Raw genomic sequence first — 16,040 nt, 5'->3', positions numbered from 1 at the left:
CTCCATCTTGCCCTGCCCTGTCAAAGGCTCTTTCCCCAGGGGTCCCTCGCTGCCCCCTCCAGTGGGAGTAGCCCACCATTCTCTGACCTCCCCTGACTCTGTTTCCTTTGTCGTGCTGGGCTGTACTTGACCTGCCTGTAAGCTGAATGCTGTTCTAGAAATTTTAAATAACAATGTTCTCCGGCACCCACATGATGACATTTGGCTCTAGCTCTGCCCTCAGTTCATCGGAGCAGTCATCCAACAGATGTGGTTTGGTTTTACTTCATGTCCTGGACTGTCACAGCCTTCTTATTTCTACTTGTTGCCAACCAGCTGTTCCTGGCTCCTGACTGGGGACCAAAGAAGGCTCTGGTTTTTTCCTGGGCACTCTCCGTTGACTGGATCCTTGTCTTTGGCCAAACCGCCTCACCTCTAAAGAGCTCTGTGTTCCCTCTCTTATAGTCTTAACTCCAAAATTAAGAGGTGGTACAGACAAATGAAGTGTGATTAGTTTCTTCTCTTTTTTTGGTTAAGTGCTTGGAAAACCTATTTTATTGTAAACTATTTAATCACCAACATCCTCTACTCATTTCCTTCCCTGGCTTTGGTTGGTTTTGTTTTGTATCTTGGCCTCAACTAAGCATGCAGGCATGTGCGTGGGCGTGTGTGCATGTGTGCCCGGGTAGGTGCCTGACCACGTATGACCAAGGATGTTTGTGGGGCAGCCCTATCCTTTACCCTCTAGCTCCTTGTGATCCCTTTCCTAAAAATCAAAACTTGCTCTGATTTCTTTTCTTATTTTAGTAACCTTTTTCTTATAATAATAACAAAATTACATTTGTCTCTGAAAATAGAATTGGAAACTCCCAGAGAGCTGTTATACTCTTAATATTTGGATGGATTCTATTCTATTGCCTGGATTCTATTCTTTTTTTTTTTCTGATTATATACTTTTACTGAGATATCATTATACTGTACCTACTTAAAGTTTTTAATTCTAACACATCATCACTGTCTTTCTATTACTTCCATAAAATTCTTCTTTTATGAAAACATTTTTAATGGCTGCATAGTATTTCCTGGTCTGAGCACAGTGATAAGTTATTAAACCCATCCTCTACAGATGCACGTGTATGTTGTTTCTCTTCCTTCACAATTATAAACAGTGACACGTGGGATGCCCTGATCCCTTTTCAAAGCAGGTTACTTCTTGTGATAAGTGGTGGCATGGTTCGTGGCTGTCACATCCATGACGTCCGTGGGCTGAGCACATTGTCTTCCTCTCTGTTTTCAATAACTGGTCTTTTCTTCCCCAGCCTGAAAGCAAAATAAAAATAATGATAAAATATTTATCACTCCAGCCACACAAATTTGGTTCACACCCTTTCTCTTTCTCTACTTTTATCTACGGTCAACTTGGGACTGAATTCAAACTTGGAGGTTAGCATAAAAGGAATTTATGAAGATAAAATGATTAATGATTGAAATGATAGTCCAAGAGTGGAGAGCCGTCCTTCACTTGCAGGGTAACAACCGTCCTCTTACACTACAGTAGTGACCAGGCACGCAAATGAAGGTTACCAGCTTGCTGATGACTCTTTGGCAGCCCACACATGATCATATGGTCCCCAGAACACCAGTAGATCAAATGAAAATATTATGTGCATAGTCATCAAGATACCACATGGACAGTGTGAGCTGCTTTAATTATCTTTCAAGGAGAACTCAGCGGCCTCTGGCACATGCAGTCAGCCCACTGGTTCTGCTGGCATGTTTGTGCCCGAACCATTAGGGAAGTGATTTCAAAAGAAAAGTATTAAAGAGGAGTGGAATCTGTTATCTGTTGCCCTCTGCTTAGCAATTACAAGTGGCCAGCCTGATTTTTTTTTTCTTAATTTTTGATTTATTCTTTTAGACTTTCAAAAATACAGTGCCATAATATATTTTAGCTATAAAAATTTATGAGCTACTTCTCCCTGGGATATAAATAATGAGAAAGCTAAATTGCATTTTCTGACAATGTAAAAGTCCCATGAAACATTCCCAAAGAAGTTACGTCCACTTAATAATTAAGCAACAAGGAATATGGAATAAGAATTTCATTCTTAGCCAAGTAATAGACCTTAGTGTTTTTGCACTTTGTACCGTGGATGTAACAGGGAGATATTGTTTCACCCAAGCTTGTCAATGGAATAAATGGATTGGTGTTTAGAGAAGTGCTCAGCTTTTAGAAGCCAGTATGTAATTTCTTCATTCATAAAATAAGGTGCATGAGTGTTTTTGAAGTAATGCTGTTAATGTCCTCGAATGTGAAAAGGTAAGAAATCTATATAGTTAGATTTGTCTATCTATCTATCAGTGAAGGGTCTGGTTGCATCATTAGAACCTTCAGTCCAACAGAAAATATAGTTAGACTCTTAACACTTGATCTTAGCCAAAAGGCCGAGAAGCAATATATAGTTAGAGTCTTTAAAGACTAACTTTTTAAGCTGCTAATTCACAAAATAAAAACCCTTGAAACGACAGGAATTCTAAAAACCTAAGGTAGACTTGAAAAAGCCACCATTAAGACTAAAACTGGGGAATACTTTATATACAATTGAATTCCCCAAAGAAAACAATTACAAGCTGGATAACAACAAAAAGCCTATTTAAAGGCACGGGAGAGTGGCCAGAAGTAGGCAGCGGCAGAGGGGAGTCAAGGCTTCAGTCCCTGAAAGAAGGATTATATGGGTCTGTTCCAGTATGCTGGGCACAGTGGCTATAACTTAAGGAGAGAGACAGTCTTTCTGGTGTGAGGCACTACCTGGTGGAGTTAAGGGCTGTCACTGGAAAGGGAGAAGGAGAATCTTGGAAAGGAGAGAGGCAGCCCTAAAATCTGCAATTTCCCCAAGTCCTTGGCTGATATTTTTGAATTTTGTATACATAGGAGAGCTACAGGAAGTCAGAGGAAAGCAGCATCTAGAAGCTGGAAGAATTGATTTCAGCTGCTATCACTGAGGGGAGCAGAGCGTGGACTGTAGGTCCCAAGTGAGAGGGTCTGGCAAACACTTTGGGCTTTTTACTGAAATCCCAGAAGTGCCCCACTTTAGGGGTAAAGAACAAGTCTCAGGACCAAGTAATTTTTCTTAGATAATAAGCCACAGCTGACATAGATCTGGTTTAACAAAGAATAAAGCCAAGTTGCTAACAAGTTTAAAGTGATCCATAACTAGCTTAACTGGCTATTGTAGAACAAAATCAATACTCTTTAAAGGAAGATAATAGAATCTGGCATCTCTATGATGTAATGTCCACCATATTCAGCATGCAGTTAAATTTTATTGGATATCGGATATGAAAAGAAACAGGAAGATGGGATTCAGAGTCAAGAGAAAAATCAGTTCATAGAAAGTGACCCCCAAATGAGCCAGATGTTGGAATTAGCAGACAAGAACTTTAAAGCTGCTCTCATGACTGTGTTCAAGGATTTAAAGGAAAAAGAAGCAGATAAATGGAAACTATGTATGTATGTAGGCATGTATTAAAAATTACAATATCTAAAATAAAGAATTTACTGGATATTCTTAACAGAGAGTGGAGATAGCAGAAGCAATGCTTGGTGAACTTAATAAAGGATTGACAGAAATTATCCAGATTGAAGAACTGAGGGGTAAGGATAATGTTAATAAATAGAACCACCTCGGTAACTTATGAGACAATTCAAATAGTATAATAATATGCATGTAATTGGACTCCCAGAAGGGGAGGAAAGAGAGAATGGGGCAGAAAGTAATTTGAATAAAAAATGGCTGAAATGACCCCAAATTTGGTGAAAAACTTCTAGATTAACTTATACGTCCTAGAAATTCAGCAAACCTTAAGCAGGATAAGTACAAAGAGAACCACATCTAGGAGCATCAGAGTCAAATTGTTGAGAATTAATGGTAAAGGGAAAATCTTCAGAGCATCCAGAGAAAAAGGACATATTACACACAGGAGGAATTCCTATAGAATTACTGTTGATCTCCAATCAGAGGCGAAAAAGGCTGGGGGGCCTGGGTGGCTCAGTCAGTTAAGTGTCCAAATCTTGATTTTGGCTCAGTCATGGTCTCAGGGTCCTGAGATCGAGCTGGGCTCCACACTCAGTGAGAGTCTGCTTGAGAGTCTCTCTCTCCTGTTCTCTCTGCCTTTCCTCCCCTTGTTCCCTCTCTCTTAAAAAAAAAAAAAAAGAAAATTCAAAAAAAAAAGCAAAAAAGGCCAGGAGGCAATGATTGACATCTTTAAAAAGCTGGAAGAAAAATAACTGTCAGCCAAGAATTCTACATCCAGTTAAACTATTCTTCAAACACAGAATATGAAAAAAACCACAAACATTTTCAGACAAGCAGAAGCTGAGAGAATTTGTTGCCAGGAGACCCTCAGTACAAGACATGCTAAAGGGCATCCTACAGTCTGAAGGGAAATGACCCAGTTGGAAAGTTGGCTCAATAGGGAAAAAAATGAAGAGTCCCAGAAATGACAAAACTGGGTACATAGAAAAAACTATATTTAAAACTTTCTAGTTTCACTAAAAGACAACAGGTTGTTTAAAATAAAATTGATAAGATTGTATTGTGGGTTTTCTAATGTAGGTAGATATAAAATTTATCCAAGTAGCACAAAGAGGGAGGTATAATGGAATTTACTCTTGCAAGTTTCTTACATTTTAGGTGAAATGGCACAGTGTTAACTCTAAGTGGCCCATGATAAATTAAAGATGCACATTATAATCATTAGAGCTCAGAGGCCAGTAGAGAGATGAAAGCAGAATCCCCCCAAATATTCAGTTAACAAAGAGAAGAAGGCAGGAGAGGCAGGAATGAAAAACAGAGTACAGGCTGAATACAGACCCGTACCCAACAACATGAAGCTCAGAAGCTTTATATTAAGCGACAGAAGCCAAACACAAAAGAATGCATACCACCTGGAGTCAACGAATAAAAAGTTCAAGATCAGACAAAACTAATCGATGGTGATGGAAATTAGAGCAGGGGCTGTGTGCGAGGGGTGGGGACGGCCTAGGAAGAGGCAGGGGAGAACTCTGTGCAGGAACGGACATTTATACCTTGACTGAGGTGGTGGCTTATCCGGGAGCCTAGATTTACCAAAATTCACAGATCTGTATCCTTAAGATCTGTGCATTTCACTGTGTGTAAATGTTACGTCCCCTTTTTTTTTAGATTTTATTTATTTGACAGAGAGAGACACAGCGAGAGAGGGAACATAAGCAGGGGGAGTGGGAGAGGGAGAAACAGGCTTCCCGCAGAGCGGGGAGCCCGACGCGGGGCTCGATTCCAGGACTCTGGGATCATGACCTGAGCCGAAGGCAGACGCTTAACGACTCAGCCACCCCGGCGCCCCACGTCCACTTTTTAAAAGCCTCGAACCGAACTCTCTGGCGGGGCCTCCGGGTGTAGACTGTGATCAACAGAGGGCGCTCCGAGCCCACCAAACACGCTTTGGGGACCCAGCTACTTGGGGATGCAAAGCAGACCAGCTCTGGTCTCCTCCGTCTTCAAGGTGGATCTCGCAGCTCCGCAACAGTTCACCTTGGACACCCCACCTCCCCACCACCCCCACCCGCCGCGGCTTCACCCGCTGGTGCATTTCAGGAGGCCTCACGCTGCTGTTGCGCAGCGCCGAGCTAATGGCGAGGCCGTCTCCCGCCGCACCCCCGCGGAATACAGATGTGGCTGAGAGCTGCGGTGGGCCGCCTGGAGGCGTACCTGTCCCCCTCAGGTCCTCTCTCGATGTGATCGCTTTTAAATTGGAAGCTGGAACGTAATGGAAACTTCCACACTGCTGTCAGCATCTTCATTTTGACCTTCTTACCTCACTTTGGTGCCTGTGAAATCTTCCCACGCGGGGCTGCGGCGAGGGGGTGGGGTGGGGTGGGGTGGGTAGATGGCAGTGGGAGGGAGGCACAGAAGGAATTTTCCCCGAGCAAAGCGGGAGGGGCGTTGCCCCAGGGTTTCAGCACCCTCAGAAGGCTGTCTTCCTGCCCCCTCCCTATCTCAGAAGGAAGCCAGCGACTGGAAAGCCCCAAACGTCTTTTGCGCCCTCGCCCACCCCCAGGCGGGTGCCTCCGGGCGCGCAGATGCCATTACACCTCACGTGATCCCCGCACTGGGCCGGTCCTTCTCCAGGCGTCTGGCGGGGTGTTAATTAAAGGTCACAACAAAACAGACCTGCAGGCTCACCAGAGGAAATGTCCTCCCGGGAGATGAAAAATGACACCCCGGAGCAGCCACGTGTGGAGCCTGGCATATGCCGGTTTCCTGCACTCCCCGGCGCTGCGCCGGGGGTGGCGGGGGATCGGACAGGGGGCGGTGGCCGGGTGCTCCCGGGGCTCCGCGGGCCCCAGGTGCGGGAAGAAAGGGAAGGAGGGGTGCCGAGGAGACCGATTCCGGAGCGGCGAGGCGAGGTCAGCCCGCACACACCCCCTTTCCAGGCCCGCGCGGCGCTTGTGCACCGCGGCCAATCCTTCAGTTTCCCCTGCCCGGTGGCGGCCAGCCTGATCCCGGGCTCACCTGGGCCAGCCCTGGGCGGCTCGGCACGTCTTAGCTTGGGGCTCGCGGGGAGGGGGTCGAAGGCCCCCAGGTCCTCTGGCTGTGGCTGGGTGGGTGTCCGCCCCCCCGCCCCCCCCCGTCCCTCCCGTTCCCCCTGTCCCCACCGTCCCCGGCCGGCCGGGGATTGGTAGGGCAATTCCAGAAAAGGTTTGCAGGGCAGGTCTAGGAGAACAAAGGGCGGGGGGAGGACCCGGCATGTTTGTGGACTTGTTTGTGACTCAGTCCCTTTTACACGGCGTTTCAAAGGCAGAACTGCAAGCCTTGCCAGGAAGAGAAAGAACTTGGGGGCGGGGAGGCTTGGGCGCATTTCTGTCCAGCCCTTTCGCTCGGCGCTGCCCCTCCGCGTCAGGCTCGCGCAGTGGCGTTTCATTAGGGCCCTGGCCACGGGCCACTCTCCAGGAACTTCCCCGCAACGGGCGAGATTTACGACCCCCGCCCCCCGGCGCTCGCCTCGCAGTGTCAGGCGGGCGCGCCGCAACATAAAATGGATCCCGGCCGGCGCGGCGGCGGTAGCCAGGCGGCGGGCTCCCGAGCGGCGGGGCGGCTATTCTCGAGGCTCCGCGCTGCGCCCGGGCGCACACGCGCGCGCTGACCGCGGCGGGCCCCGGGCCACGCCGAGCCGCCTCTCCTTGCCCTCGCGCGACTGTCAGGCCGAGCGGGCCGGCGGATATTGGCTCCGCGACGCGCCGAGGCTCCTCCCCGAGTCTGGATCTTTATATTTTGGGAGAATTTCTTTGAACTCAGTTACCGAGCTCCGTGAAGGAGGCAAGTTCCCACCGCCGGCTCGCGGGCGGGAGGCGAGGCGCGGCGAGGGCTCGCCCACCTTCCCCTGCAGCTGCGTGTGCCCGGCTGCCCTCCTCGCTTCCCTCGTGGAGGAAAACGGACCCACTTGGCTGAGGAAAATGCCAATTATCTGGATGTGACCGTGAAAAGAGAACGTGTGACTGGAGGAGGCAGAAGAGGATGAGAAAAGCATTATTTGAAGAGAAGAATAAACCAGCCACTCCAACCCGTTCTGCAAATTAGTGCTATTACTTCTGGGCTCCATTTGCTTTGATTCTTCATTCTCCCCCCCCCCCCCCATTAAGAAACCTTGACTTGAGGGCCAAGAGGCAGCCCCCGACAACGGGGGGACCCTTCAGGGTTGGAAGACCTTTTGGATGTAGCGTTGCTGGAACATTTAGACACTCTCCTCTGGAAAAGCCACCATGAATTCGGTAGCCGGGAATAAAGAGAGGCTGGCGGTCTCCAGCAGGGGCAAGAAATATGGGGTAAGTTGTGACGGGTACAATGCGGAGGCGCTTGACCAGAGCCCCCTCGGCCGGGGTCCCCCTTTCCGGGCGCCGTGCGGCCCGGCAGGGCGGCCGCGAGCTCTCCTGCCGCTGCAGAGGCGCCCCGGCCGGGCGAGCTGGGCGTGCGCGCACCGAGGCGGGTCCGCGGGCGAGGACGCCGGCACACTCGCCTGGCCCTCGGAATTTTCCCAGTCCTCGCGTTCCTGGCGGTCCCCGCACCCCTAACTTTTGCGGCATTCGTGCACTTCCAGGCAGAGTTAAGCCGAATGCGGGGGGAGTGTACATGAATTCTCTGCCGTTCCTCGGGATCATTGCCCTGGAGCGTGGGGAGCCTTCCATTTACTTTCAGGATCCGGAGGGCCGTACCCCGAATGAATGAAAACCCAGATGCCCCCCACCCCGCCCCCCGCCAGAGCGTCTTCCAGGATCTTGAACCTGGGCTTTTTCTGGGATGGGTGTCGGATTCAAAAGCGCGGGGCGCTGACTGTATGGGTTCCCCCTGTAGAAACCATGGGAAGCCCCTGGGCGAGCCCTCTCCTCCCGACCCGAGGAGGAATCCGCCGGCGCCCGGAAGGCCGGGACCCACTTAAGGACGATTAACGGGGCAGATGGAAGCAGATTCGGCCGCAGGGCTCGGAGAGGTCCCGAACGCGCGCCCCTTGGCGCTCGGCCCGGCCCTCGGGGGCGCGCAGATCCCGGGCCGACGGGAGGGCGCCCCCAGCCCGGCCCGGACCCGGGGCGCGGGACCCCGCCGCCCTGCTGCCCCTGACTCTGCACGTCTCCCTCGCAGGTGAATGAAGTCTGCTCGCCCACCAAGCCCGCGGCGCCCTTCTCCCCCGAGAGCTGGTACCGGAAAGCGTACGAGGAGTCGCGCGCCGGCAGCCGGCCCACCCCCGAGGGCGCGGGTTCGGCGCTCGGCTCGTCGGGGACCCCGTCCCCCGGCTCGGGCACCTCGTCCCCGAGCTCCTTTACGGGCTCCCCGGGCCCCACCTCCCCGGGCATCGGCACCAGCTCGCCGGGCTCCCTGGGCGGCTCGCCGGGCTTCGGCACCGGCTCCCCGGGCTCGGGAAGCGGCGGCGGCTCCTCCCCCGGCTCGGACCGCGGCGTCTGGTGCGAGAACTGCAACGCCCGCCTGGTGGAGCTGAAGAGGCAGGCGCTGAAGCTGCTCCTCCCGGGGCCCTTCCCCGGCAAGGTGAGCTCGCGCGGGGGCAGGCGGGAGGGCGGCCTCGGAGCGTGGGGGTGCGGGGAGGGGGGAGGCCGGGGCGGGCGGCCGGAGGGGCCCCGGGGGGCGAGCCCGCGCCTCTCGCTCGCCAGGCCGCCCCGGGGCACAGAGCCGGGAGGTGCGCCCAGGCCTCTCCGCCCACTGGGTACGCCCCAGCTCATCGGTCCCGCTGCCCTCCATTCCTAACAGCTCGCTGTGCTCCCCGCACCCGCCGGGACCTGCTGTTGGACCTGCGCAGGGCGCCCTCCCCGGAGAGCCTCTGCCCGCGCGCCGCCAACCTTTGCGGTGCGGCAGGTGGGGGGACAGCCGGCACCTGCTCGTGGGGGCTTCCTTTCTGCCTCGCGCGGGCACTGCCGGCCGGCGCCTTAGGGTCTCCTCCCCACCGCCAACCGTGATCCTTCCGAACAGGCCCGTGGGAGTGGTGAAAGCAAGCCGATACTTTGGGCTTGGCGTTTCCCATGGCCTGTTCGTGGGCCTTCGTTCCCAGGATGACAAAAACAGAAACTCATTCTCGAATGCCGGCATGTCCCCCCTAACATTCCGCGTGTCTGCCCGCGGAAGATTAGGGGTGGGAGCGCCTGGGAGCGGGGCTGCCTCGCGGCCGGCTCAGCTCCGAGCACATTCGCTCCTCCATGGCAACGCTGCGGCGTGGTGTGTGCGGGACCCCAGAGTGTAACACAATGCAATTGTATTTGCACTGTTGGGTCCAAGTACTATCAAATGATAATATTTACTCTTCCACTTCAGAGAGTTTTTATCAGTGGTTAGAGAGAAATATCGAGAAAACAGTGCATAGCTGTGGGGGTTTCTGACACTGCTCAGTGACATTTTCTGATTTATATTTCTGTGACTTTTGAAACGAAATACTGTGATTTTGAGTCGTGAAATTTAACGGTAACTGCGTCTGCTTGCCTCATCTGCTTATCCAAATTAATGCACATCAGTGTTTTCGTATGAAAGGGTTAAATTAAACAAATACCCACAGAAGTTGTAAAAATTTTACATGTGGAAAATTACCACCCAGAGAATTGGTTTTATGAATCCCGAATTTATCTCAAGAATAATTAACTTGTGGATTGTTGTCAGTATGCCATTTTTGTAGTTTGATAATAAATCTGTCCAGACTCCCCCAAGAACAATCTCAGGAAATCTGAAATCTTATTTTATACTTGCATTCTATATTCTCCAATTTAACACTGCTTCACTCACACATTTATTTGTGTGAGTCATTTCTTTTGATCATTTATTAATAGTCTTTGATTTCCTGCTGCATTCAGGGCACTGTGTTAGGCACAGCAACGAAATAACAGGTATCTACAGTCCTTGTCCCTGTGGAGCTTATATTCAAATGGGGGATACAAACGACCACAAAATGTACAATTCATACTTTGTTCCCATTTGCCGTAAGTGCTTGAGAGGAAGAGTGTGGGGCACTGTGAGATGGTACAACCAGACTAGACCCTCTGATAAATTTTGAAAAACCTCGGTTCTTAAAGATATTATCTGATAGGTGGCAATCCTAGTAAGTGCAGTCTACCAAAGCATTCTAGAACATTCTCAAGGACCTGTTCTTAAATAGCTTGGTGGTGGTGGTGTTTGCTTCTGTGTGCAAAACTAAATCAAAATCTACTCTTTTCATACAAACGGAGGAAGAAGGGAAGGAAACCTATAGGAAGAAGAAACAAATGTTTGAAATTCAAATGCATCCATCCTGTGTTGTGGACTCATGTGACAAAGTCGATTTGGGGTTTTGTTGGAAGCACCTGGAAAATCCATTCCCGGTGTTACAGTTCAATATATTTGCCAATTGTATTTACGTGATGAAATTAAAGTGACCTGGGGAAGCGGTCAGGAGTCTCTGAACCTCAGTGCTCTGCACCCAGACATGTCTGAGGGAGAGCTGTCAGTCACCGGGAGGGCCACGTGGGGTCACTTGCCGGCACACATCAATATCACCCAGGACCACAGTTGCCTGGTTGCGCAAGACTTAACCAGAAACAACAGTGACCTGGATCGCCTGCTTGTTAGTCATGAGGTATGGGGCCTCAGTGTTAACTACAAATCTTCTGCACGTTTCTCAGGATAATAATAAAATTTCAGCTTTGTTTTCCCTTTTTTAAGCATCGGTACCCTCAGATGAGGTAGAATTTCCATTCCCCTTTTAAAGCCTGTGATATTTTAAGGAAACACATGCTGTGTTCTCTTGAGCAGGATGGATGGAGGCCCACAGAATTCAGACATAAGGCCTCCCTTCTTCCCAGGGCTGGATTTATGAGCAAGCTATGGACCTCTGTAGCCCTCAGGCACAAAAAGAGTTAAGTTTCATTAGACTAAGAGATGCCACTGTGACTCCAACATGCAGTTTGCCCTGGAGAGTAAGAGTCTAGAAGAAAAAGGCATGTTCTTGAGGGGTAATTAGCAAAAACCATCATTGTAATTCACCTAAGATGCTTAACGGTATTTAGGAAATATTTTCTTAAACGGAGTACTAAACTCTTCTAGGTGGTATTAAAAATCTCCTAGGTGGACATTTAGAAGTCAGAGGCAGAATGTCACATCCAGGAATCTTTTATTATTTTAGGATGGATTTGGTTTTAGTTCTTTCTCCACCGCTGATATATTTTGTGACCTTGAGTAAATCCGTTTTTGTCCATATTTATAACTTTCTTTGGAGAAAGATGTGGGGTCGTTGATGATTATTAACGAGCCAAGATACTGTTAGATTTATGTTTTATTGAGTTAGGGTTTTTTTTTAATCAAACATTATCCACTTTCAGTTTCTAATTTCATCAGTACATTTTCCAAATATCCCTACAGCCATTGGAGTCCTCACCCTGCACTCATTTGTAGGTAGCAAGCCCTGTTGAATCCCCCCAGTTTTGTCTCGGGGACAGTTGGTTAAGGAGGGGAGGTGAAGTGCTGGTGAGCCCATCGGGGGTGTCTGGCCGGTCACCCCCGGTGGCCTGAGGAGTGACCGCCCTATTTTGAGCACTCTTGGGGGTCACGTGACCACAGGAGACCAAGGCTTCAGGGCAGAAGGCAGCAGGACTCAGAGGTTTCTAAGTCGGGTAACTGCGCCTAACTGCGCCTGGCGGGGTTGGTGTTAACTGAGGCAGGAAACAGGAGGAGATACATATTTGGGAGTGGCTCAGGGAGAAGGGTGATAATGGGTTTGGTTTTCCATGCATAGAGTGTGAGGTTTCTGGAAGGAGGCAGGGAGTGGAGGCCGATTGAGGAATAAAACAGACTCTGGAGTAGAGAAACGGCAACTATGATCCTCATGCACCTGTTGATGATGCTCTGGGTTTGTCCCTTCAAATAACAACTTACCTGGGTGAGTAAAGATCTGTGCATGGTGGCAGATTGTAAAACATTTGGATTGACTTTTATTGCCTCTGTCAGTAAAAAAAGTACTCACTGGGTTTATATCATGACTTTCTAGAGCTGGTAAGTAGAAGGGGTCAGATAAAAGAATGCTGATTTGTAACGTGTTGGGGTTTGCGGTAAACACAGTCCTTTTGCCCATGGTAGCATTCCAACGTGTAAATATAAAACCGTTACAGATCCACTGGCATGAGCATCTTTCCTGTTTTACACACAGTCAAGGCACTGAGCAGAAATAAGGGCCAAGGAACAAATCTCCCATTTTGGGGCTATCCTCGATCATTCAGATAACTGAGACGGAACTTTTGAATCAACAGTGTAAGCCCTAAGAAACATCAGCCCAAAGGAATTCCCTGGAGTAGGCAGAAATGTTTCAGGTTGGCAGAAGGGTCTCGGGCATCTGTTCATTTCCATATCAATACAAGAAAATCTTTTATGTTAAAAGGTTCAGAACTACATTCCTATCTGATTTTTTTCTCAGTCAAGTATTCTGGGTCCATTTATGCCCCAGAAATATCAGGAAGATTAGCCAGCCGTACCGAGAAGGGTGACCAGGAATCACAGAGATGAAAGAAAGGAATGTGTCAGAGGGGTTTAAAAACACCAAACGTAGACTCTAAATAGCCAAAGCCCAAGTAAGTCTAGACTTGGGGAATATGTGTGTGTGTGTGTGTGTGTGTGTGTATTTCTGTATTTTCCCAGCTCCAAAATGGGTATGAAAAAATAACTCTATGGAAAAGTTCCTCCAAAAGCCATGGTGTGATTCTTTATAGATACAATACATATTGCATTTTAAGTGCTTATTAATTATGAGAGGCGTTTATCTGAAACCTTTTTAAGAACACATAGTAATTTTCAGAACTTGTGATTTAAATCTTTTCCATTTCAGAAATATTTTCGATAGAAGATCAGCTAATAGATAATATCAGTAATGAGAACATTCCGGAAACATTTTAGGGATTCTAAAAACATTCCCAGTAGAGACACGTGAATGGTAATCTATTCCTTCGGGCTTAGCAAGCTATGGAATAATGGCATTTCATTCCACCAGACTTTTAATTGTGAACCAACATGGTCAGTTTTTATAGTGACTTAATTCACTTTGTAAAAATCCCTGGGCTGTAGTAATGTCTTCCACACACATCGCAGATAGGATTATTGCATTAGAAATGTGATTTTTAAATGGCTGAGGCTAGTAATTTGTCAGCATTTGGAAGGATTAAGTCAATAAAATTTAGGCAACATGAGTTGCTCTTTGGCATAAATATCACAGATCGTGCCATTCATCAACTAATCCTAATGGTGATGGTAATGATGATGATTATAAATGGCTAGCAGTTATCGGCCTTGGTGTGTGCCGGGCACTGTACTTGGATGTGCCTCCCCCGTCCCCCATACATCAGATCTCTTACAGCAAAGTGCAGATGAACCTAATTTCTTTCCCCAAGAATTCCAAATGATTGATATGGTTCAGGTCACAAAAAGGAAGCATGAGTAAAGATGCAAGAACAGAGAAATCCAAGGAAGCTTCCCCCCGGCCAAACCCCTTGAGGGTCACTGTTAGGATAACTGCCTGAGTGGGAGGCCACCCCCCTCCCCCGACCTTGAGAGAGAGAGAGAGGATTATTTTTCCTGGGCTCACAGATGGTAGCATTACTTTTGGGGGGAAATGTGTGGGGTTGTCAGGATGGTGAGCTGAGTAATTTTCTTGGCTGGAATGTAATGCAGGGGGGAAAGGAACTTCCTCATATTTCTATTCACTCACTTGAGACTCCTCTGTTGCCTGCCCTTTCTGGAAAACCTGTTGGGTGGGGGGGGCCCTGCGCTGACCTCCTAAGGGGAAGAGTTCCTCAGGGGAACGTCTCAGCACCAGGTCCACAGGGCTGCCAGACTTAGCTCTGTTTCGTCCTGGCAAAGGCTGCAAGTTGGCTGGCGTCTGTCAGGGTTCCTGGTCTCTTTTCAGGAATACAAACTGATTTCCTTTTTACTATCTTGGGTCCCAGGCTGACCGTAGCATCTTTTCTTTACCCCTCTCTCCCTTTTTTTAAAACCTCCTGCATGGTCTTACTATGGCAAAGAAGCATGGTTTCAGTGGGTTCCTGCTGATCTTTCATACTTAGGTGCACCAGTCCGAAATCTCGTAGAGTGCATTTGCATAGGCACAAAAGGACAGGGAATAAACCTGTATTCCTGGATTACTTTAAAAATATCAATCAAGGTGTGCTTGGGTGGCTCAGTCAGTTAGGTGCCTGCCTTTGGCCCAGGTCATGATCTCAGGGTCCTGGGATGGAGCCCCAAGTCGGGCTCCCTGCTCAGCGGGGAGTCTGCTTCTCCCTCTCCCTTTGCCTCTCACTCGTTCTCTCTCTCAAATAAATAAAATCTCTAAAAAATGTTTTATCAAGGGGTTCCTGGGCGGCTCAGTCAGTTAAGCATCCAACTCTTGATCTCAGCTCAGGTCTTGATCTCAGGGTTTGAGTTCAAGCCCCATGTTGGGCTCCACGCTGGGTGTGGCGACTACTTAAAAAAATGTTTATCAAAGTAGTAAATCAGTTTGTATCCGTCATCCTGTTTACCTCTGCCTTTGGACTGCTCCAGAACCCATCTAAGAAAGTTGGATTTCAAGTCATGGTTACAAAGGCTGTCTGCCTAGCACTTCCAGGTTTCAAAGGAATTGACCTGTTTTCTTTGAGTATTCCTATGGCTTCCTCTTAAATATTTAGATGTCTCATCCACTGGGAAGTTACTTTGGTGTATAATGAAATGTACAGATCAATTTTATCTTTTTCTAAATATCTGTAGTTGTCACCAGACCCTTTATTAAAACATCCAGCTTCCCTCCACTGATCTGAGATACCGTCATTATCATAAACCAACTTTTCAGTTGGACTTGGGTCTGTCTCTGGACCTTCTGCTATGTGCTATTTATCTGTCTCTTCATGTGCCCGTTCCACGCTATTTTATTTTATTTTATTTTTTAGATTTTATCTTTTTTTAGAGAGAGCATGCATGTGCATGCATTGGGGGTGGGGAGAGAATCGGAAGCAGACTCCGTGCTGAGCGTGGAGCCCAACACTGGGCTCAGTCCCACCACCACTGGGCTCAGTCCCACCACCGCGAGATCACGACCTGAGCCAAAACCAAGTCGGATGCCCAACCAACTGAGCCACCCAGGTGCCCACACACTATTTTAAGTACAGAATCTTTGTAGTAAGTTTTAATATTTGGTAGGGCTAGCCCTCCCTCTCCCAAACAGCACCTTTCCTTTCTGGGAGTTTCCTGGTTATTCTTCCTGTTTTCCCATATGAACTTTAGAATCAACTTGCCTAACTCCAGAAAATAACTATTTTAACTGGGACCATGTTAAATTTATATATTAACCTGGGGGACATTTGCCATCTTTATGATGTTGAATCTTTCCCAAGAACGTGGAATGTTATTCCATTTGAACAAGTCTACTTTTCAGCAATTTTCAAGGTTTTTCTCCTATAGAATTTGTGCATTTCTTGTTAAATTTACTTTTAGGTATTATATCTTTTATTGCTGTTATAAATGAGCTCTTCACTTTCATCT

The 16,040-nt window shown here is 48.4% G+C and overlaps 1 protein-coding gene and 1 pseudogene across 2 annotated transcripts in view; one reads left to right on the top strand and one right to left on the bottom strand.

Moving 5' to 3' along the window:
- Positions 1–2,303: 2,303 nt before the first annotated feature.
- LOC115945112 (U2 spliceosomal RNA) lies at positions 2,304–2,436 on the bottom strand (annotated as a pseudogene).
- Positions 2,437–7,183: 4,747 nt separating this feature from the next.
- Positions 7,184–16,040, top strand: part of KIF26B (kinesin family member 26B) — a 412,513-nt gene continuing 403,656 nt past the window's right edge. For both annotated transcript variants that reach the window (XM_081824476.1, XM_081824475.1), the window contains exons 1-2: positions 7,184–7,843; positions 8,655–9,056. In XM_081824476.1, the coding sequence (XP_081680602.1) occupies positions 7,781–7,843; positions 8,655–9,056 (465 nt within the window). In that variant the 5' untranslated portion in view covers positions 7,184–7,780. The remainder of the gene's footprint in view (positions 7,844–8,654; positions 9,057–16,040) is intronic.

Source organism: Leptonychotes weddellii, chromosome 6, assembly GCF_054177405.1.
Source record: "Leptonychotes weddellii isolate Sample4059 chromosome 6, ASM5417740v2, whole genome shotgun sequence".
Classification (NCBI taxonomy): Eukaryota; Metazoa; Chordata; class Mammalia; order Carnivora; family Phocidae; genus Leptonychotes; species Leptonychotes weddellii.
This window is presented reverse-complemented; position numbering and strand designations above follow the sequence as displayed.